The 23,588-nt window shown below is 37.0% G+C and overlaps 1 protein-coding gene across 2 annotated transcripts; it reads left to right on the top strand.

Moving 5' to 3' along the window:
* The first annotated feature begins 1,099 nt into the window (after positions 1-1,099).
* LOC126786672 (replication factor C subunit 1) lies at positions 1,100-14,558 on the top strand. 2 transcript variants are annotated; one of them, XM_050512568.1, is made up of 22 exons: positions 1,100-1,266; positions 1,376-1,486; positions 1,714-2,190; positions 2,312-2,379; positions 2,483-2,558; positions 2,633-2,694; positions 2,800-2,948; positions 3,068-3,240; positions 3,339-3,527; positions 3,619-3,734; positions 3,820-4,051; positions 4,578-4,634; positions 5,658-5,827; positions 6,955-7,045; positions 8,659-8,840; positions 8,967-9,006; positions 11,070-11,194; positions 12,367-12,439; positions 12,540-12,632; positions 12,707-12,950; positions 13,993-14,049; positions 14,164-14,558. In XM_050512568.1, the coding sequence occupies exons 1-22, from the start codon at positions 1,264-1,266 to the stop codon at positions 14,307-14,309; spliced, it is 2,934 nt and encodes a 977-aa protein (XP_050368525.1). In that variant the 5' UTR covers positions 1,100-1,263; the 3' UTR covers positions 14,310-14,558. The 2 variants fall into 2 exon arrangements, with proteins under 2 accessions (XP_050368525.1, XP_050368524.1); XM_050512567.1 differs by having other exon boundaries at positions 3,808-4,051.
* The last annotated feature ends 9,030 nt before the right edge of the window (positions 14,559-23,588 follow it).

Raw genomic sequence — 23,588 nt, 5'->3', positions numbered from 1 at the left:
GCCATTTGGAAGCCAACACCACCAATTGGTAATATTTACAATGGAGGGTAGTAAAATGATTGTTGAGCTTATTTTAACAAAACTAAGGTAAAGTAAAAATAAAGCAACTAAACTAACAAGTGTAGATAGTAGATCAATGAGAGGAATATAGACTTATGCATAAAATCTACCCTTACTCACGCACAAATGTAACCCATAATTGATGTGAAACATGTTTGACAAATTTCCCCCTAGTGTTTTGGTGAAGCTACCAAGAAACCAATTAATCATGCAATTTAACAAAATCGTTTGGAGCCAAGTTAAACCACACAACCTTAGTCCCAATTATATTACCTTGTAATACAAGTGGGCTATGTACCACAAGTATAACACCCCCTTAGAGTAATTACACTCATGACACAAGCATCAAGTTCAAGTAAGAAATCCAAGCAACTTAATATTTCCCGTAAGAAACACTAAACCATCATCTAAGGGCTACTTATGCTATGGATTCAAGAAGTTTTCAATTTCAAGTTTCCGGTTCATTAGTTCACTAAACATGCTCTCTAGGTGACAAAGCTAGCTAACACATTTAGTAGCATTAAGTATAGAAGCCAATATATTCAAACATTAATTTTTAGGTTTGCCGTTTCCTCATATGGATTTAATCCCCACAGTTCTGTAAGTACTCTTGCTGGCTAGTCATTCTTGTTCCGTACAACCTTCCTCTATATCTTTGCATGAAAATAAAGTTTATGATGTTAACTTTATTAATATGTAGATTAAAATAGTTTAAGAATGATATGCAATGTCTATTTGCCGCCTCTAATTGATATATATTGGTGATGCTAGTTTGGAAAGTTTATCTAAGAAAAGGTCCCACATGTTGATTGATTTGCCAGGTCAGTAGTGGAGTGGACGGAGACATTTAACGGATTAGTACGTGAGAGAACGGATTGACTTGATGAGAATGAAGATAATATGGACTTTTCTGATTAAGTTGAAAGTTTACGGACGAAATGATGAAACCCCCAAAGTATAGCCCCTATAAACAAAATTTTCTCCTTGTTATGAGAAAGATTCTACTTCACTCTCCGCCAATTTGTGAACGCGGCGGCAACACAGGACAGTGTCATATAAAAAATGAATTAGAGGACTCCATAGTCGTCCCTACTTCTCTTCCGTCTCTCCCAACAAGTCTCTCTCTGATATAGAGACATGCCCTAACATTGAGCAACCAGTGTTAAAGCCCTCTCGCATTCCGCAACCCTAAACCCTCGACACATGGTTAGTCACCCATTCCCAATTCTCTCTTTCCTCTACTTGCATCTTTCTTCTTTCTTCTTTTTTACTGACAATGAACTCTTGATTGGATTTTGGACGAGTAAACCTAAAGGCGCAGTCGGATATCAGAAAGTGGTTTATGAAGTCCCACGACAAGGCCAATGCCTCCAAACCCGCTCCGGCTGCTCTGCCCAAACCGTCTGCAGAACCTCAAGAACAAAAGGTGACTGTTCATGCCTCAATTAGGGTTTTTAATTTCTACTGTATTTATCTGATATTGCAAGCAACTGGTGTGGTGTTTGCTACTGAGAATTGAACTAATCATAGTTATCGAATTAGAGAATAGTTCTGTGTCTGATCAATATATCAATTTTTAAGATTCAACTCCGGCATAGAATTTCATCCTCGCGATTTGTCGCAACTTTGTTAATCATGATATGTGTTGATTAGGTGCATGGAGGTCAAGAAAGTTCCGGCAGGAGGAAAACTAGCAAGCATTTTCCTCCAAGTAAACCAAAGCAGGATGAAGAGGAGAAGGTACCGGTTCAAGTGCCTGCAAAGAGGAAGGCTCAGTCGGATACTGTTGGATCCAGCAGACCCTCGCCTGTGAAAAAAGTTCAGAAAGTTTCTGACGATGACGATGACGATTTTGTTATGCCTCAATCTAAGAAGAAGGAAGCCACGCCTCCTAGCAAGAAACTTAAGAATGCATCTGGCCTAGGAATCCCACAGAGTTTGAAGGATGAGAATGAAAGTGATGATAATGAAGCCAAGGCTGCTGAGACTCCTTCCAAATCTGGTGGTAGAGGCCGTGGTGGAAGAGGTAGTTCGTCGGCTGCACCAGCTGGTGGAAGAGGCAGGGGCGCTGGACGGGGTGGATTTATGAATTTTGGCGAAAGGAAAGATCCTCCACACAAAGGAGAAAAGGTTTGCAGTTTAATACCCATATATCCAATACAAAAGAAAGGTTTCTGTTTTGAAATCTCGAATTGAGTAATGTTTGTACTGTTGTTGAGGTTAACAATAAGCCTCTTTTTTCATGTTTCAGGAGGTTCCTGAAGGTGATCCAAACTGTTTAGCTGGTTTAACGTTTGTAATAAGTGGCACACTTGATAGGTTTGTTTTGTTATTTATGTTACTTTTGCAGTCATTATTTGGTTATGTCTACGATCTTCGCTTTCATAGTGAGTTCATCTCTAAAAATTGACCATTTTCTCAGTTTGGAAAGAGAGGAAGCAGAAGATTTAATAAAACGCCATGGAGGTCGTGTAACTGGATCTGTCAGCAAGAAAACGGTTACTTACTTTTCCAACTTTTATTATAAACTCATATAATACTTCTTGCTTTTGAGTTACACCTCTGTTTGCAGAGCTATCTTTTATGTGATGAAGATATTGAGGGCAGAAAATCTTCAAAAGCCAAAGAACTTGGGTTGGTTATCTTACATTCATTCATGATGAAGTGAACACAGTTTCCTATCACCTCACCTTTTTTGTGTTTTTTAATATCTTCTGTTTTATTGTATTGTACAACTAGGACGCCTTTCCTTACCGAGGATGGATTGTTTGATAAGATTCGGGCATCATTTCGTGTTAAAGCACCAGTGCAAGAAGCAAAGAAACTAGTGGATAGTGCACGAGAGACATCTTTGCCTAATAAAAGCCCTAAGAAAGTAGCATTAAAGAGTACGTCCTCTATGACTGATTACTTTCGGTGTTGTTCTGGCTGTGCTTACCCTCCTTTCTCTATAGCAGCTTTAATTACTCACTTAGTTGATTGATTGAGTGTTTCTTATGAAATTTAGGTTCATCAGATCGCATTGGTAGTTCCTTGGCATGCAGGGTGTCCCCCAAACAGTTGCCTTCAGATGCTTCTCTTGCTAGACGCAAAGAGCAGACTACTGAGCATTCTGATTTGACATGGACGGAAAAATATAGACCAAAGGTTCCTAATGACATTATTGGTAACCAGTCACTGGTATGTTGTTCATCTCTTTCTTACATCCATTACATGTGGTTGTATCCTTCCTCCCCAAGTTTGAAACTCATTGACATAAAGTATTGTCTAATGTGCAGGTAAAGCAACTTCATGATTGGTTGGCACATTGGCATGAGCAGTTCCTTCATACTGGAACTAAGAAAAAGGGCAATAAACCAAATAATCCTGGTGCTAAAAAAGCTGTTCTATTAAGTGGAACACCTGGAATAGGGAAGACCACGTCAGCAAAGTTGGTCAGTCAGATGCTCGGTTTCCAGGTTATTGAGGTACCATACTAAGCATTTCATTTGTTTTTGACTCAAGTTATTCAATACTATACTGTGTTTCTCCCTCAAGTAAAAGCATGTCATTTTTTAGGTAAATGCAAGTGACAGTCGTGGGAAAGCTAATTCCAAGATTGGCAAGGGAATCGATGGAAGTACGACCAACCGTGTTAAAGAGCTTGTCACCCAAAAGTCCTTAAGCATGGATAAGTTAGTTTAACTATATACATACACTTTGGGTGCACATATGTGCCTGACATTTTTTTCTCAAGTAAATTTTTAGCTTAATTTGCAGATCTAAGCATAGTAAATCTGTGCTGAATTGCGGAAAAAAATCTGTGCTGATTATGGATGAGGTTGATGGGATGTCTGCTGGTGATCGGGGTGGAGTTGCTGATCTTATTGATAGCATAAAGATTTCTGAAATTCCCATTATCTGCATTTGTAATGATCGTTACAGTCAGAAACTGAAAAGTCTTGTGAACTACTGTATGCTTCTCAGCTTCCGCAAACCCACTAAACAACAGGTTCGCCCCCTCCCGTCAAGAACTACACACACACTCGTGCATTCTTACTTAATAATAATAATCTGCATCCATGCTAGTTTTGGTTCTTATCTTATCTCATGATGGTAAGTTGGGTAGAGGTCAGAGCATTGTGGTCAAACTGTTCTTTTACATGCTATGAACAAACTATCTGCAACCTCTTTTATTTTGAATTTTGGTTTTATTCTTTAAGACATAATTATGTAGTGTGATATGTGTCCAAGTAAATGGGACCCTTGCTAGTGTCTCTTTGATTGTTATCGGCTTTGTTAGGCAAACCTCATGTTTATGTATTAGTAATGCAGAGAAATGCATACATGGCATGATTTACCAACATGGGAGCTTATATAATTATATAAATCTGCATCAGTGAGTGTTAGTTCTGTTCTTGTGTATGTGGCCAGGAGGATAAAAGTTATTTTATTTTTCCGTGTTTCATACATTGAGGGAATGTGAGACACTTATATTTGGCTTACCCATAATCAAGCTGTTTGGTATATGATTATAGATGGCAAAGAGGTTGAAGCAAGTTGCAAATGCTGAAGGTCTTCAAGTGAATAATGAGGTATGTGTAAGTTTCCATGTTGATGATATCATTTATTTTAATAGCTATTGTATAATTGTTTACTTGCTACATAATTCTTGTATCCAGAATTGTAAAATGATATCATTTGTGTTACTGATAGTCTGATATGATGTGTCTGACGATTAAATTCTGGAGGAAAATGGTGTAGCACTACCTAAGGCCTCTGTACGAAAATACATATAAACTTTCTTTTCGAGAGGAGTATACACATGGAATACCACTTTGATATTTCAAGCACACTACTTTGGATATACATCACAGTAGCTTTCACCTGGTTAGCAACTGAACTAAGGAAATTGTACTCAATTACCCTTGGATTATGAAATGAATCAACTTCACAATCATATTTGCCACTATTGGATTTACATCGAGTGTTCAGCATTTAATTTCCTTAGGTGACCATAATTGTTATACATGATTTATAACTATTTTCAGTAAATCTCATAATATAAACCCTTTTGGTCTTCAGTTTATAGTTCGAGTCAATTACTCGACTGCTTCAGGAAAAACTGTGGCTAGTTATATAGCAGTTGAGGTGTCCCTTTTGGTTTTAATCCTCCCCTCATTTTTTGTAGGTTTTTACGAGTTGTTACTCTCTAATTTATTGATTTTTTTGGTTTACTGTTTTAGTCTTTTAGGGCTGTAAGTTAATCTTCCATTTTGTGGCATTGAAAGGCAGCTATAGTCAAATGCAAATTCTTCTTTGTATTCTTTTTGTTCGTGTAAATGTTTTTTTTCTCGTATGGACTTCTGGTTCAGAGATTATTGTCTTCCAAGTCTGTGATCGGAAAAAGTAAAAACCCATAGATAATGTCCTGATTCAGTAATTTAGTTTAGGCAGTGGTTTTCTACTATTGGGTGGTAACTGGTATAATTGGTTTCTGTTCTATGGTTAACATTGGACCTGAAACTTGCTTTTTTGCTTTTTTTTTTTGTTTTGTTTTCTTGGGACCTGGACTAACATGTTGCCATGTTGATTAATTTGATTGTTGTGTCTCACAGATTGCCCTTGAGGAACTCGCAGATAGAGTTAACGGAGACATGCGAATGGCACTTAACCAGTTGCAGTATATGAGTCTCTCGATGTCTGTCATAAACTATGAAGATGTAAGGCAACGGTTACAAAGCAGCAAAAAGGATGAGGATATTTCACCATTCACAGCTGTTGATAAGTAAGATTTTGTATCTCTATTTAAGATTTGATCCAGCTATGCGCTATAGTTCATTACAATATGAGCTCGTGTTTTGATTCCTGGCTTTGGGTCTATTCTTATTTAATTAATTGTAGAATTTTAGCTGGTTCTGGCCATGTACGGCCACCAAAAATAAAAGTTGAACAAATAAAGAAAATGCTTTATACTTGTGGGTAAGATGTTCATATATGATGACTTTGTTGGAGAATAGATGCACTCTGTTTTAGTTGATAAATTGTGAACTTGTCTCTTAAATTCCATGTTTGTAGATTGGTGTATCTGAGGTGAGAAATCAGGAGCTTTGTAGTAATATCTCACCATCTAATGTAGGGTTAGCCAAACAGAATAATTTACAAGCCTGGGGGACCAATCCTGTCCTCTTCAGAAGTTAAATGCACCATGCTCTCCCTTACTACCAATTTTCTAATTTTATACACATCAGTTTAGTTCATCCATCTAGAGTAGACATATGGTAGCATGGTACTCAGTTTGGTTAGATAGCTTAAATAATATATTGTACGAGTCTTACAATTACATGTCTGTCTGACTGATTTTTTTTATATTGGTTGTACTTCTCTAAACTTTTTGGTTAAACTTTTGTCGTTCCAATAAATGATGTTCATTTTTTAATTATAGATGCCAGTTCTTGTTCTGAATATTAGTACATTTTGCTCTTAACTTGGAATTTTGGTATGTCCAATTGTCTCTGCACTTTCATCTTACAACTCATTGTAGTTCAGGAATCAGACTTGTCCTGTGATTTGGTTCCTTCATGCGAAGTCAACGTGTTAGAATCTGGTCACTAGTGTATTGTCCGGTCACTATTTGGCCTTAATGAGCTTTTCTAGGTTGTAGCAGTAGTTGGACTAGGAAAGCTTCAATGACATTCAGTCTTCTGATAGATCCAATACTAATGAATGTTATTGTATGACAAACATAATTTTTTTCTTTCGCCATCATTTCGATTGAGGAATGGATGATCTTTGAAAACAATATATTTGACCAACTTCTGTTGATCCATTCAAATATATGACCCATGAAATTATGATTTCGTAAGCCTTCCACCATGTGATTAACCTTGTGCTGATTTTCTTTATCGCCTCCAGGCTGTTTGGTTTCAATGCCGGAAAGTTGCGGATGGATGAGCGGGTTGACCTGAGCATGAGTGATCCAGATCTAGTCCCACTTCTCATTCAGGTTCGTCAATGTTACGATACTTGTTTTGGCATGTACTGAAAGAAATTCTGTTGGGGATTGACATATACAAAGGTACATAAGGCTTTAACTGGAATGCTGGTAATCATAATAAGGGAAGGAGACTTTGTAATACATACATACCTTAGTAGGACCCACATTATTTATAAATCTTCATATATATATATATATATATATATATATATATACAGTCCTTCTCTGCTAAGGAGGTCCTCTCCATTCTTACAGTGTGGATTTTGTTATTAAACCAACTTTTTGATCTAATTTTCACATCTCCACCGTCCACTCTTTAGGTTATATAACATATAGATTATCCCTGCAAATTTTCAGCCATTTCCAATGAGGACTTAGTTGTTGAGGACTTGGTGAGGACTTTTGTCCTCCACCATTAGATTCAACAAGTGGTCCTGATTTTAAAAAATAGCTTGAAGCCTCACACACTCAATCAACCCACCTCTCATCCCCCAATCTCTCTTCCTAATCATCTCTATCTCCAACGTTCTCTCCTTCAGCTGCACAAAATCCATGATATCGATTTCTTCCCGGCCCTCGATTTAGTGTTGAACTACAAATTAGCAAACTACAACCTCATCCATCACCAGAAATCGAAGGGGCTTAAGTGAGGAAGAAGATTAATATGGGCAGAACTCCTCAAATTATAGATTAACATGCAGACCAACAATGGAGGAAAAACTTCAGGAATCTAACCTCTTCCATAAGAACTTTGTTCAAATAAGAACGCCATAGTTTCTGAACTCTATAAAAGGATAATATGCAAATCTGAACAAACAAGGATGCATGACTCTGAAATCAAAACAACCAATCTTCTTAGATTCCGAGATTTGGACGCAGTTCTCTTTCCTCCACGGGATGGTCCTAGTATTTAGATTCCGAGAGAAAGAAAGAAAAGAGACGAGGTTTTGCTTTTCAATTTCGATGGCGGCTGACATATCTGATGGTATATTGATATTCTTTTAGTAACATGAGAATGATGAGATCAAAGAGATTTTCCAAAACAAAGATGAACATGACGAAGGATTGGGGAGGATGAGAGGTGGGTTTATTGGGTATGTGAGGCTTCAAGCTATTTTTTAAAATCAGGACCACTTGTTGACACTAATGGTGGAGGACAAAAGTCCTCACCAAGTCCTCAACAACTTGGTCCTCATTGGAAAAAGGCTCAATCATTAAGGTACTCAAAACTGCAATTTTCTACTCTAGATATAAACATTTCAGGTTTGGCAAAACTCAATTCGTCCATTGGTTGTAATCTTGTTGGAAACCTTAACGGTTACCGAATTTGTAGAGATGATCTATATTTTATGACCTAAAGACTGGACGGTGGAGATGTGAAAATTCGATCGAAAAGTTGGTCTAAAGACTAAAGATGAAATCCGCACCTGTAAGAATAAATAAGGACCTCCAAGAAAGCTTGTATATATATATATATATATATATGAAATTTCAACACTTCCGACATAGAAAAAGGTCCGCTCTTAAAATCATGTTTGTGACATTTCTGAACCTATATATTGGACTAATATTTTCTGCAGATTCTTTGGATAAGTTAAGATTGTTTTTCCAATTGCTGGCAGGAAAATTATATTAACTACAAGCCAAGTGCGGCTGCGAAGGATGCCAGTGGGGTTGAACGCATGAACTTGATTGCCCATGCTGCGGAGTCTATTGGAAATGGAGATATTATTAATGTACAAATTAGAAAATACCGCCAGTGGCAACTTTCCCAGAGTGGTTCTCTGTCATCCAGCATAATTCCGTATGTTTCTTTACATCAGCTGTTTGTGATGAAAACTAATAGTTCGATACACTTTCATTTGATTATGTGTGTAATTTTTCTTTTGATGGTATCCTCTTGTACTCTTTTTCTTATGTTGTGGATTAGTGCTGCACTGTTGCGTGGGCAAAGGGAGACTCTTGAGCAGGTAATGATTTTCTAAACAAGTTTGAAAATTTGAAAGCTTTGTCCGGCCTTTGGAAATGTTTTATTCTCTGTATGCTGTAGTGATTGACATACATGTTCTGCTTCACTGAAATTGCCTATATATATTTTTCCTTTCTCTTGCATAGTATAACATTTTCTTATAGCTGTTCACTTTTCACAATGAATTTTTGTTCAATTTTTTCGAGAAGTGTGCAAGAGTTTTGTCCTCGATTCAATATGTTTAAAATAAGCCGGGGGGGGGGGGGGGTGTTGTAACTTCATATTGGTTGGTAGCAAATTATAGTGCAATACTTATGCTCTTCATTGTGAGCTTTGACGTGGGTGGTATGAAAAAGAAATAAAATGATCTCTGAAGATTGGTGGTGTAGAATTTTTGGGTGGTATGGTTGAAAAGGAAATGAAATAATTTTTGAAGTTTGGTGGTGCGGAGTTGGAAGATCTTTGGGAAATTGTATGGATCTTGATATCTTCTGAGTTTAAGGATTACATTCTATCCTCTGTTATTCTAGATTAGCAAGATGTTGTATTCTAGGGTTTTTTGTGTAGGCTGTTTGTGTGAGACATTTACCCATGCTAATTTGGAAGTGTGACTGTGTGAGTGAGTTGTGGCATGGCACACCAAAAGTGACTGGCTTCAAAAAATGATTTATATACAAGTGGACAATTTAGTCTGTAAAAGATTAGTAGTACTACCTGAATACTGCCTGTTAGTCTTTTGCTTCCACCATTACTGTTTTGAAATTTATTCAATTGCCCAGACTAAGAGTTAGTTCTGCCTCACCTAAACTGATAATAATGCCTTGTCTTGCAATTTATTGTGCCAAGTCAGTGTGATTAGGAGCTGCTTCTGGTTCAAGATCTTGACTTTGTATGTAACTTTTGGAAATGATCACGTTAAGTTTGGGTGTAGATATCAAAAAAACCGAATTAAAAGACGCCAAAATGGCCATTATATTTATCTGAGAATTGGGTTACTGGGTTGTTCGGTTGAAGAAAATGGAGGCATTTAAGGTGTAAAAGATGGGAGGGTTCTCTTTTTTGTGGTTTATGTTTGTGTGGCTTTCCTTTTGTATTTCAAAATAAGTGCTCAGAAAAATCACCAGATGAACGAGGCTGAAGAAAATCATGTTAAGGCCAGCCATCTTAAAAAATGCAAGATAAGAGTGTATATATATATTCTGGCTAGAAGAAGAAAATTGAAGGAATATGAGAGAATGGATGGTCAGTCCCAGAATTAGAGAAATGAAGGGTCATTCCACTATGGTGTAATGACTCCTCTACCCACATTTAACTTCAGAGATATAGGGTCAGTCCCTGTATGAGTGAAAGGAAGTCGAGCTAGAAGAGGAAATTCAAGGAGAATGAGGGAATGGGTGGTCAGTCTCAAAACTTTAGAAATAAAGGGTCATTCCTATGGTGTAATGACTCCTCTACTCCACATTTAACTTCAATTCACGGAGGTAATAACCTTTTGCATGTTCAGGTAGTAAAGTGATCATTTTGGAAGTTCAGGTACAAAAATGATCCTGTAAAGTTATGTACCTATCATGACAAGAAATTAAATAACGCAACTCCAGAGCAAAGAAGAGTGCAAGGAAATATGAAATTGCGGTTTTGAAGGTTCAGTAGTGTTGACATGTAATTTTTTCATGTTTATCAACTGTAGTATGGCATTCACACAACCATCAAACTTGAGTTTACAGAAGCCGAACCAACATAATTTTTCAGTGTACAAATTTGGGGTCCTCATGGAAATTTGTCTTGTGGGACGACATTCAATTTGATCAATATGTGCTTCCAGCGCTTTTCATGGGTTCTGCCGTTGTTCGTTCTTAATGTAATGTTTGAGCAATCTCTGACTGAACTATTGATTCACCTTGATTGTACCTTCTATATTTTCATTGCTATGCGAAATATTTTCAGTCTTGTCTTCACATATTTTCTCTTTTTTCTTTATAAATAGACATGAGCTTTGCTTTTCCTTGTTTTTTCTGTACTTTCGTCTTTTGCTTTACCAATTAGCTTGTTGGTCTTCTTTTGCAGGGAGAAAGAAATTTTAATAGATTTGGAGGTTGGTTGGGAAAGAACTCAACGCTAGGCAAAAATACGAGGCTGTTAGAAGATTTGCATTTTCATCTTCTTGCATCTCGTGAATCTTGTTCAGGGAGGTAATATCTGGTTCGGAGCTCCCGTCTAATATCTTTCTCTTTAATTTTTACCATGGTGATTCCATAATGGTGGTTTTGAAAATTTTCTTTTGTTTTTTTCTCTCCCTCATCAGACTATTGTTCTTCTGTGTATCCATTTCCCGTGTATACAGTATATTCCAGTCAGACAGTGCCAGACTGTGTAGTTTCTTCTTATTACTCTTTGGCTTGGTATTTTGGGTTTCGACGGAATACAAGATGATCACAATGTAACAACTAACAAGTAGTGTGATGATATTCTGGTTTGATTAGAAGTTGTTGTGCTGGCGTATTTTAGGTAGGATTAGAGGTTGTGATGATGTGCTTGATGTGGTGTCTCTTGTAAACCCTAGTCTGAACTATCAATGTGTATCACATATCTTTCCTTTTCCAGTCCTAAGCTAAAGTACCTCCCAAGGTACAAGTAGTAGCTTGTGTATTTCTCTTGGGAAGATGAATATATGCGACTTTGGTAAGAGGACATTGGCCTTCTGGTTTCCTCTCCCAACAGTGGTGTGATGTGTACAAAGGCTGCTAAAAGTTTATATTATTTGTTCTAAATAGCCCATCTCATCGACACTGACAAAATGGTAAGGGAGTGTAAGCTAAGACTAGTTTCTTGCAATACCTTTGTGTGAGGCATATGTTCCTTGGAGGGGATATTTTCCTGTAAATGTGCTATGTCACTCTTAGTATTATTGTGTATAGAGTGGAATAATAGGATCTTTGAGCAGAGCACCCAAAATAATAGGACCTCCTCGGCCAGAACCAATTACCTTCATATCCTGCCTCTCTGTGCTCTGTTTTTCATTTTCCCCAGTCTAAAAATTGATTTGGGTTATGTGATGTGAGCAATCGGCAGGAACTTCCTTTTTTCTTTATTAGTCCTCCAGTGCATTCTAGTTATTTCCCCAACTATTCTACAAAATGCATAATGGAATAGACTACATGTACAGATGAGGTACATGATTAAACTGTTAGAGCAAAACTGTAGATAGATTGGTGGCTGCAAATAGAAAGATATTATTATGTGAGTTGAATACATTTGGTTTTTCTTTTCTTTTGGTTTGGTCCCTCCATTTGTATTACATTTTCCAAGTGTACTAAAATAATTTTAAAGCTTCTTACTAATTTGTGTAATGTAAAATAATCAGGGAGACCCTGCGAGTTGAATACCTTCCCCTACTTCTGAAACGATTGTCTGTGCCGCTGCGTAAATTGTCGAAGGTTTGAATTTTCATTCTTGGTTTATGTCAAAAGAAGGAAATTGATTACAGTTGGGTTGAAGATCATTTGAAAACACGTTGTGTGATAAATCGTGGATCAGGATGAAGCTGTTCAGGAAGTTGTGGAGTTCATGAATACTTACTCCATTAGTCAGGATGACTATGATACTATTGTAGAGTTATCAAAATTTCAGGTAATTTAGCTAAATAAGTGGTGCTTGGTTACTGTAGCAGTTCTAGAGGTGATTTTGTTTTTTGAATGTACCAGGGGCATCCAAATCCACTGGACGGCATCCTGCCAGCTGTTAAAGCAGCTCTGACAAAAGCTTACAAAGAAGGAAGAAATTCAAGGGTACGAGTTGCAGAGTTTGCCACATTCCCTGGAATGAAAAAGGCTCCTAAGAAGAGGATAGCAGCTATTTTAGAACCGTCTGACGATGTACTTGTAGAGAACAATGATGATACTTTGGGTCTAAGTGAAGATGAAAATTCATCTGATACAGAGGACTTGGGTACGTTTTTCATTTGCAGATTGTTGCTGATTTTCATATGGTCTATCTATCTTAAGAATATTGCTTTATTCTGGGACTTGTTTAGCTTTCGTCAGTTCACAGAAACTATTAATTCCGCATTGTGTTCTCAAGAGTGGTTTCATAAAAAGGGACTGCCTATTATCCTTGGCAGTTTCGGTGATGTGGAATGGACATAGAAAAGGTGGCATCTGTCTTCGGCCTATGTGCCACGAATGTTTCTGATGTTATCTAAATTTTCCAAAAGCCTAGGAAATGCTGGAAACATGTTAGTAGAAGTGGAGGCTAATGTTAGATCTTGCTTCTTGTGGAGCTGTTGTGTGAAAAGTTTACACTTTTGGAGGGAAGGGAAGGAGAAAGGATTGGCTTTGGAGGTTGTGTCATGATGGCAAATTTTGTGCCTTGTGGATGGTAATGAAGAATTTTTGAGGGAGCTGGAGGTGAGGAGGTATACCATATGCAGGATTGAGTATGTTATTTGGCTTCAGCGGGAATGCACTTCTCTGAATTCAGTGATAGGTCTATACATTCATTGTTGTTTGATAGGAGAGCTATTCTAATCTTGTGTTTGTCCCTTTGCCTTTTATTTTCTTTGTATTGCATTGAGTTGCTTTGGTGCTAGTTGTTTTCTTTTAGTTGTTCTTAGGTTGGTCGTCTTTCTGTCGACATCTTGTCCTATTTGTTTTCTCTCTCTGTTGATGAAATTCTGTTTGTTATTAAAACGTAAAAATAAATGATAAAGATACTGCCTCATGAACTTTATAATGAAGCAGTTAAGAAATATATACTTCCAGCTTTCTTTTAGGATTTGGTTAGTTGCTGTTAATAACCTGAAGAAGCTGACTGGGTTTCTCATACATTAACAACCCATATCATATCCGGCAGGAACAGACTGTGCAGCGACTTTGTATTATGTATTACATAGCTCGGAAAACTTTAAATCATCTATCGTTCTTTATGCTCTATTGTTGTTGACTATCTGATTATGGTTGACTGAGTGATCATTCTTTTTGCAATGTTACAGAAGGCTCTGCTGGTGGGGAGAAGCTGCAACAGGATCTTCAAAGTTTGAATAAAAAAGGTGGGAAGTTTACTCCATGGGTGAAACTAAATTCTCGTGTATAAGTTATTTTGATTAGTTCAGCATGCATGTTTATGCCAGAATGCATTATTTATTCCTTATGATGCTGTGTAGGTATGGAAGTTCAATTGGATTTGAAGGGTGCAGCAAATAAAACTGCCAAGAGGACACCAGCTGGGAGAGGTAAAGGTGGTTCTTCTAGTGCCACTGAGAAAAAGGGTGGCCGAGGTTCAGGGTCTGGTTCTAAAAGAAAGAGGTGAGTGACGAGACAGTATGCAACTCGAATTCTGGTTACATGGACCTATGTTAATAGATATTTCGTCCATAAAAGATTTTTGGTAGGTTACTTGGGAGGACGAGAGGTTCTTTGTTACTAGTTTTCTTTTGTATTTTTTTTTTGTATTATTTTTGAAGAGACGTTTAGTGGTACAACCATATCTTTTCAGATGAACATATGGAGTACATTGTCTAGTTTTTTTTCTTCTATTATTTTGATTTCCCACACGAAACTACCGATGGAACAACTGTGTTACTTCGTTAGCAGAGGGTACATTTGACTGATTTGAGTTTTATTTAAAACCTCGGACTCCAAAAAGTAAATAAACTAAGCCAAGTCACGTTAAAATTGTCAATATCTTCTCTAAGATCCGAAAGTAAATTGTCAACAATTTGCTGATCTTAATTGAAGTGGCAAATGTGTTGAATTGGATGAAGATTTGCGTTATTTGTCTGCACCAAGCATCTTAATCATCTCTCCACCTTCCCCAACTTTCCTCTGCTTCATTCCAAGTTCCTTGGACCCTAACTTAGTTGTTTTCCCCCGCAGGTTTGGCTGCGGTATTATCTGTAAAAACTATAAGACAAACTTTACAAGAACAACAATTAATAAAGAAATTTTCTATTCAATATCTATAATTCCGCAAACAACCCATTTGCACAACGATCTAATACCCAGAAAAATTGAAGTGGCTTTGAAATTTAAACCCACCACCAAATGGTATTACGAATCGCGCATTGATAGTTCCTGGCGCATAATAATCCGACGACCAGAATAAGCAAAAGCCATGGCTCCACTGCAATCTCGGATATTTTTGACGCAAGGTCTCTTTTCAATTTCGGACCACGGAGAGCGGCCAAAGCAACTATCAGGGTTACTAACAGCAGCGCCATCGAACTCAATAGTCGCCATTTGATTGCGCTGGGTATTGATTTCTGTGACAGTGCTGATGAAGACGACACCGAACCCAGAATGATGAGTAGTAATAACCCAACTAACAGTAGAAGAACATACAAGGACGACGGCGAAGACATTGATTTGTTTCCGGCCATAGTTGACGGTTTAAAGGGGGGGGGGGGGAGAGAGAGAGAGAGAGAGAGAGAGAGAGAGAGAGAGAGAGAGAGAGAGATGAGATAATTGAGATCTGCGAATGTTAACCGACCTTTTGATTTGGAGCGGTGGAGAAGAAATGTGTTCGCCGTGTTCCGTTTATATAACAAACGTCGACGCGGTTTAATTTCCTTGTTCTCCAAGGTTTTGCAGTTTCCGACCGTTAGGGACTTCTGGGCAGACTTAACAAAAAACAGTTATGAATTACGAAAATTTGTATTAAAATAAACCCTAAATTCATTTTCACTGGAATTTTTTTATATTCTATTTTCATTTCTTTGGGTTTTTTTTTGGTCGAAAATGAGATTCAATAAAAGGCACAGAAGGCCAAGAACTACAAGAGAAGAAAACAGAAAACAAAAACCGAAAGAATGCAAAGGCACACTCCGCTAAGGAACATGCTGAGCCAAAGAGGCAGAAAATAATCAAGGGGGGCCGGGGAGGCCAATGGGTTTTTTTTTGTTAAAATTTAATTTTTCCCATCTTGCATTAGGAATATTATATTGCACCTCTCAATTTACTATTCACACATTTCTTAATTTTTGTAAAAATTTATTTTTAAGCTTACCCATTCACACAGTTCAAAAAAACAAAACTAAACTTACCCATTTCACAAATGAGGAAACATTAATAAAAATCGAATTTCCACAACAAATTTGTAGTAGGTCATATTCCTATCGTATTTCTCCCCAATATTCTAACCTCTTTCTCACGTAGACCTCTACTGGTAGTGGATATGTCAAGAAAGATATGGAAGTCCTTCAAGCCCAAGGAACTATCCCCTTCCTCATTTCTAGTTACAGAATTCTCAAAATTGCTAAGCATTCATATAATAAACAATAATTAACTATATATTTGAGCTGCTGAGTAGCTACTGAATCATTAACAAGAACAACATGTACTACTGGTATTAGAAAAACCATTATTTCTTACGATTTTGGGCTGTAGTGCTGAACAAGAATGAAAGTGAATCCATAATCAATCTATGACCTTCTATTAAATTGAAAGAAATCTAGTCATGGTACGTTTATCTCTCAATTGGATACATTGTTAGGAGAATTTATAAAAGAGAAATTTTTTATACTCTCTCTGTATTACTTAATACACATATGTACTATTTTAAAACTAAAATCATATTTTGTATTTATGCAAAACGACCAAAACAACCACTTATAACAAATTTAGAAAATACAAAACAAATTAAAAGATCAATATGGGAAACTAATTAATGTAATAAATAGAAGAGTGAGATCCTATTATAATGGAAAATTAGGATCATTAATTGATTAATTTATTTCTTTACACAAATTAATTCAGAATATTCAACTTAATTCATGCATGTTAAACGATCATGGAAGTGAGAGGACCTTGCTCACCATGTTGAAAAACTTCACTATCTCTTAAGTTTCGGCTTTCAAAAGTTAGAAATCTCAACTTGCCTGTAATATTTGAGATTTTTAATCTCGTTTAACCGACACATTAGAATTAATTAATCGATATTTGTCGAATAATGTAGTTTAAACTACATGTTGCCACAAGCGTTCCCGACGCTTAATTTTATTTTTCTATCTTCACAAAATATTTCTTGTGTTTAAAAAAATATTTTAGTTAAATTTATTTTACGTGACTAAAACCGTGATCGTCGATCTGACTGTCGAATTTCAATCTTTGGATTAATTCTTATAAACTGATTTGGGCTTTTCTTCTATGCTTAAGAGAGAGATTTGTCCAAACCCGTGCGTGGCCCATTTACAAAGCCCAATTCCCTTTCCTTTTTGAGTCAACCACATCACTTCTTCCTCTTTCATCAGCTCGACACTCTCTCTATGTTCTCTCTTTTCACCGATCACCGCTTCTCCATCGCCAAGCCTACGCCGCTGCCGGCCAGCGAGATATGCCACATGCATCATCACCATCGTGTTCTCCGTTTCATTCTCTATCTGGTGATCCATCTTGATCATGGCTGCAACTATATTCAAGCCTTAGTTGAAAACGCAGCAGCCTGAGCTTCCATGGAATTCAACCGGAAATTAGAGCTCCGGCGAGCCTCTGACACTTTACTTCGGGTAAGCCCAGTCCTCTTACTTCATCATTCACTTAATTCATCTTTCAAATCCTTGAGAATCGAATTTGATCCAATCCTTGTTTCACTGTTCTTCACCTCCGCCGTCTTCCTCCTTTGATTCCCAAGCGTTCGACGAAGCTTTTGGAGCTCTGACAACCCATCCTTCTTCCTCTCGGTAATTAATCTCAAACCTTGATATCCCAAGATAAATTGATCGTTGATTTGCTGAAATCAAATCCTAATTATATTCCTTGTTCCCTGTTCATCTCTTCTATAAAACCCTTGTGCCGATGGCATCTCCTTGCTTTCCAGTCAACGAGATGATGATGGAGAGATCTTTGGTGAAATTCTGGGCAGTTGATTAAGCTTTGAGAGAAGATTGAATCGAGCTGCTCGATAGCGTACTCGGAGGAGCGCACCCTCACCTCTTCTGCATTTCTGGAAGATCAATTGAAGTAGAATATGACCCCCAAAGTTACTTTTACTGTTTTGTCTTTAACTTTTACATTTTTATAAAATGATTTTATTGGTTTTACTTTTATCTTAGGGTAATTTAGTGAAAACCATTTTAAAAACTTGGCGACGATTAACATAACTCGTAGTTATGACTAAACGGTAGTTTCGATTTCCGCCCGGGTTGAAAATCAAAATCTTTTTTAACTTAAAAATGTGTTGGTAAATAAATGAATCGTTGATTTGCTTATAAGTGTTTTTAATAACATTAAAACATGCTTAGTAATTAATATCATTCGACGACTAAAGTTAGATTGTTTTCAGATTATCTGAGAATTAGTCGATAAAAGTTCAAATAAGGTCAACATAGTTAACTCTTGCTCAAACTAGGAAATACTTGGAATCAATCTTTGACTTTCCTGGTCAAACTAGGGAAGGAGATCGAGTCATTAATCTATGAGCTTCAGAATTGTGTTTGACTCTTCTACATTTCGTTGGATGATTCAGAAATGATATTACAAGAGCTGCTTAATGCTCGGTGATAGACCTAAGAGTAATGGAGTTTTAGGATACCGGTTCAGGACTCTTTGGTGTTGAAATCGTAAAACCTCTGGAGGTGCACTGTCCTGTTACAATTCTACCTTGTGCGCTATTTATTTATTTATTTTAGGGGATTCGAGTGAAATGGATGTTCTCACTCTCTTATTGTTATGGTAACAATAGGGACAGTTGACCTAGACTTAAGAGGTGACTTGTACGTTCCTAATTATCATGCATTCATATTATAATTACCACAATCTTATAAAAATGGCTTTATTGATTTAGCATGATATTTTCCAAAACTTGTATGTTTGAGAAATGGTTTTCTCAACGCTTAAACTACTCTCAGTGTTTTATAAAATTTAATATTCTTATCCTGTTTTGGTTTTCAAACTCATGGGTGGGTTGACCCCTACTGGGCAAGCGAGAACGACGCTCACCCCTACTACAGTGTCTTGCAGGTTAGAATCATTATTTTGGAGCTATGAGCATCTTAGAGAACTATCGTTCATTGTACATTCGAGTCTTTCTTTCCTCGTTATTGTATTTTGTTTATTCGAGTAAAGTTTATCTGAGGTTGTTTGTGTAATACTTGAGATTTTAAATCTCGATTACCAACACATTAGGATTAATTAATCGACATTTAGCGTAAATGTCAAATATGTGGTTTAATATGTCGTTATTAAACTACACGTCGCCACGAGCTCAGAAATATCTTCGCAAGATTTTGTTTTTACGATTTTCTAAAATTGTACTTTGTTTTAGAAATGTTCATTGAAAATTTATTTTTTGTTTGGATTTTGTTTTAGGGTTTGTTATAAGCCCACTTTCTTTTGTCTTAGCCCAACTGGTTAAACCCACATCCGGGCCCAAACTCCTTTTTGTTAAAACCATCTCACTCCCTCTTCCTCATTTCAACAGCAAAGAGAGAGATTAACCTTCTCTCTTTCCTCCACCGAAAAACTGACTGCTTCTCTCCTCCGCCTAGCGCCGGCAAGACTCAAGCATGCATCACCACCATCTTGTTCGCCTCTTCCTTCTCTTCATTTATATATCCATAGATCATCCTAGCTACCACATTTTGTTGAAGATCGAAATTGATGCAGTGTGGTGGAGTGGGAGACGCAGCGCCATCGTCGAGCTTTAGCAAGCCTTCCATCTTCCTTCTCTGGGTAAGTCTAGCTTCATGGATTATTACTCGGTTTGTTACTCTATTCAAATTTGTTGAGAATATACATCTCACATTGAAAATTGAGACCTAGTCTGTGGGTTTATAAGGGTTTGGGCCATCCCATCCATAACCAATTGGTTTTGGATGTGAAACCTAGATCACTTTATCATGATATCAGAGCGGGTTACTCACATGTGAAGCCCAAATGACCATACGGATTCAAGGTCACCCAAAATATTGTTCACGTGTATGGCTTGAAAATTCGTCACACGTGAAGGGACGTGTTGAGAATATAAATCCCACATTGGGAATTAAAACCTAGCATGTGAGTTTATAAGGATTTGGGCCACTCCATTCATTGCCAATTGGTTTTGGATGTGAACATCAGATCACTTTATCAAAATTCATAAAACAGAGGCTAATCCTCTTCTCTCCTTTCTACATCTTCACCACCGTGTCTGCCGCCGTCTTCGTCCACCATCTCAACAACGCAGTGGAGCCCTAGCAGTCTTCGAAATCATATTTTAGTAAGCCCAATTCCCTTCTTCTAGTTTCGACTTGATTATTCTTTAAATTTGTCTGATTAGAGCTTGATTCCAATACTCCCTTTCTCTATTTCGATTTCATACGAGTTAGTGGGCTCAGGGAGCTTCGGACCCTCTCTGGTGTGATAACAGCTAGTTCAGAGATTTGGGATTAAGGTGCAAAAGCTTGAGTGTGGATCCGAGGAGTGTAGCAGCCTCGGTTTCACTGTTTGAGATCGGTGACTTGTGGAGGTAGTGATCCTTCCCCAATTTCTTGAATTCTTGTGTTTATATGCCTTTTAGGATGTTGGGAAGATTGGAAATGAATTGCATATTAGTTTAGGCTTGATCGGAGACGAGTTTAACAAGGAAAACCGGTTGGAGATAAATGGGGTAAATTCTCCTGGTTTTTACCTTTTTATTGTGTTTATTTTAGTTTTTACTGTCAATGTGAAATTATCAAACTACCCTTGACAAAAAGTAATGGTTTGACTGTTTGACTTTTACTATTTACAGTTTTATCCTAAGTTACATTTTTACTATTTGTTAAAAGATTTTTAACTAACAAGGCGACGAATGAACGTAACTTTTAGTTACGACTAATGTTGTTTCAATTCTCGCCCGGTTTGAGAATTGAGAACTATTTAACTTAGAAATGTATCGGTATAATAAATAAGTCGTCAACATGATTCTGAGTAACTTTAATATCCATAAGTATGCCTAGTGTCGATCAATTATTGAAGTTGGATTATTTTCGGATTTTCTGAGAATTAGTTGATAATTGGTCAACATGGTCAATTCTTGGTCAACATATAGTCAAAGATTGACTTTTTGGTCAAACTAGGAATATTGAATCGAGTCAATTTACTATAGTCGGAAATTAGTATTGGCTCTTTGATAAATGAATTCAGAGTTAATGCTACAAAATCATATAAAGCTGGAGCAGTAACAGTCGTAGCATTACTTCAAAATTGGGAGGCAGTGAGAATTCGGCACTTAAATTCAAGTAGGGTGAGCTAACCCCTTCTGTGTATTTCGTGTCTTAATTTCATTGTTGATGCGTCGGTGATTGATTATTTGAATGAAATGCATTGTTGATTTAGAAATGTTAAAACCCGAGGATAGACTGATAGTTCGGTAAATAACAGTACACCTATGGAGGGGCAATGCCCTGTTTATTATTGGATTCATCATTTACTGTATTATTGAGGGCATTCTAGTGAAATGGACACTCTCACTGCATTTTGTTTCAACAAAGGTAATTGGTCTCGACTTAAGAGGTGACTCATTCTCCTCCTAGTCGTTAGGATCGGTCATCACTAACTGGATATTATTGATGGTCATGTATGCATTGTTTGCATGTTTTCCTTAAAGGATAACTTATCCCTTTTGTGATGAAATGTTTTATCAAGCTAGCTCACATCTAAATGATTTAAGTTTTCATAAAACTTAGCATACATTACTTTCAAACCACATAGGTGGGCGGGCCCCTACTGGGTGAGCGAGGACAAAGCTCACCCCTACTATAGTTTTTTCATGCAGGTTAGGAGCCAACAAGAGTCTAGAAAATGTGAAGTTTAGGAGTACACTTTCCACGAGTCGAGAAGTTTGATTCATTTATTGTTGATTAACTCTTTTATGATTCTTGTATTATTTGAGTTATAAATTCCGAGGTGTATAACTCTTGTTTGTGATAGGAGCACTTTGTGCGACATTCTTAACATGTTTTTATCTCCATTTGTACTTTGCTTAGTCCTTATTGTTGTATTATCGAGTCATTGAGTTGTAGTAGGAGTTTTTGGCGGTATCGGATGCATTTTTGTGCTTAAACGAGTTGAAAATGCAGAATTGGTCTATAGTCCTAGTTTGAGTAGGAATGCTTGTAGGACTATGAAACTTAGTTGGATTAGGAGTCTTTTATCTTTCTACGTTTCTATTGCATTGGTGATATATTGAGAATCCTACTTGCATTAGGAATCATTTTTAGACTAGGAAATGTATCATTTGGGAGAGTCATACTTGAACTGAAACTCTTATTGTGAAACTTTCCTAAATGAACTTTCATGTTCTAGTAACTTACTTGTTCTAGTAAGTTCCATTTTTGTGAAATAGAAATGAGAATTGACAAGAAAGAGGGATACCTTGGAGTGGGCTGATTTTGAGCCCAAGATTATTGAAGTTGTAAATGAGCTTGAGGCTCAATCATACAAAAGGTATCTCTCTTTCTTGTTAATTCTCATTTCCACTAACAAATTGTTACCATCTGTGGTACAGGCCCCAAAGTTAGATTTGAAGGAGCTTCCGGATCATTTGAAATATGTGTACCTAGGAGAGGATGATACTTTACCAGTTATTGTGTCAACAACGTTGAGTGAGCAGTATGAAACAAGTTTGATAGATGTGTTGAAGAGGATCAAGATCGCTATTGGTTGGACTTTGGCGGATATTAAGGGAATCAGCCTTACTACTTGATGCTTGGCTTGCAGCAGCTAATGAAGTGTCGACACATTTTCCATCTCTAGCTTGCATATTAGAAGAAAGAAATTTTCATAGCTGACTAGCAGTTTCAACAATACTCTCGCTTCGTAAAGCATCATCAAGTTGCGTATGTCAATTTTCAATTGCCGATCAGCCAAGACGTGATGACATGGGGAACAATGTTCACTTTGTCCACCGAATCCTTTGGTAGTTCACTCCATGATTGTTTCTACACAACTCGCCAAGATCATTGCCAAATGGAATCACATTTTCATATGCAATCCAAATGTCAGACAATGCATTCTCTTCAATAATAACAACTGTTCATTTGTCACCACTTGCATACATCACACTAGAGTATTAGGCCGGGCTTTGCCGCGGCTTGTGCGTATGTTTTCGGATAGTGAAGTTTCATACAAACACTTTTTCAAAATTTACGAACAGAGAATAGTCACAGAGATTTGGATTGTCTATTATTTATTTACAAACACAGTTATATTACATAGTTTTGGCAATGTAAGCCACCTAAGAAATTAAATGATACGAAAAAAAGTAAATAACTACCTAAGGTTGCTCCATTCACCAGAGTACCAATATAGGTTGATAGCAGCTAGTGCGGAGAATATGCTGCAAATCTAATTAAAACAAAATTTAAAAAATCCTTAAACTGCGTATTTTAGTTTCAAGTTAAATGATATGAATATGATTTAAAAGTATAGTACGCTTACAATTACATTTTTCTAATGAATGTCATTTCAATGACTGTCAAATTCAGTCGTCTCTTTCGAAGAAAACATAATGAAATGTTCCTTTGCATATGTATGTTTGCCTTCTGTATAAAATTAATTAAAGATAATGAAACAAACATAAGGGATAATTATGATAGTGAACATCATCATACATTATACTAGGGGATGAACA

The sequence above is a fragment of the Argentina anserina genome, chromosome 3, assembly GCF_933775445.1.
Source record: "Argentina anserina chromosome 3, drPotAnse1.1, whole genome shotgun sequence".
Lineage (NCBI taxonomy): Eukaryota > Viridiplantae > Streptophyta > Magnoliopsida > Rosales > Rosaceae > Argentina > Argentina anserina.
Note: the sequence above shows the minus strand (reverse complement) of the source record. Positions and strands in the feature narration are given on the sequence as shown.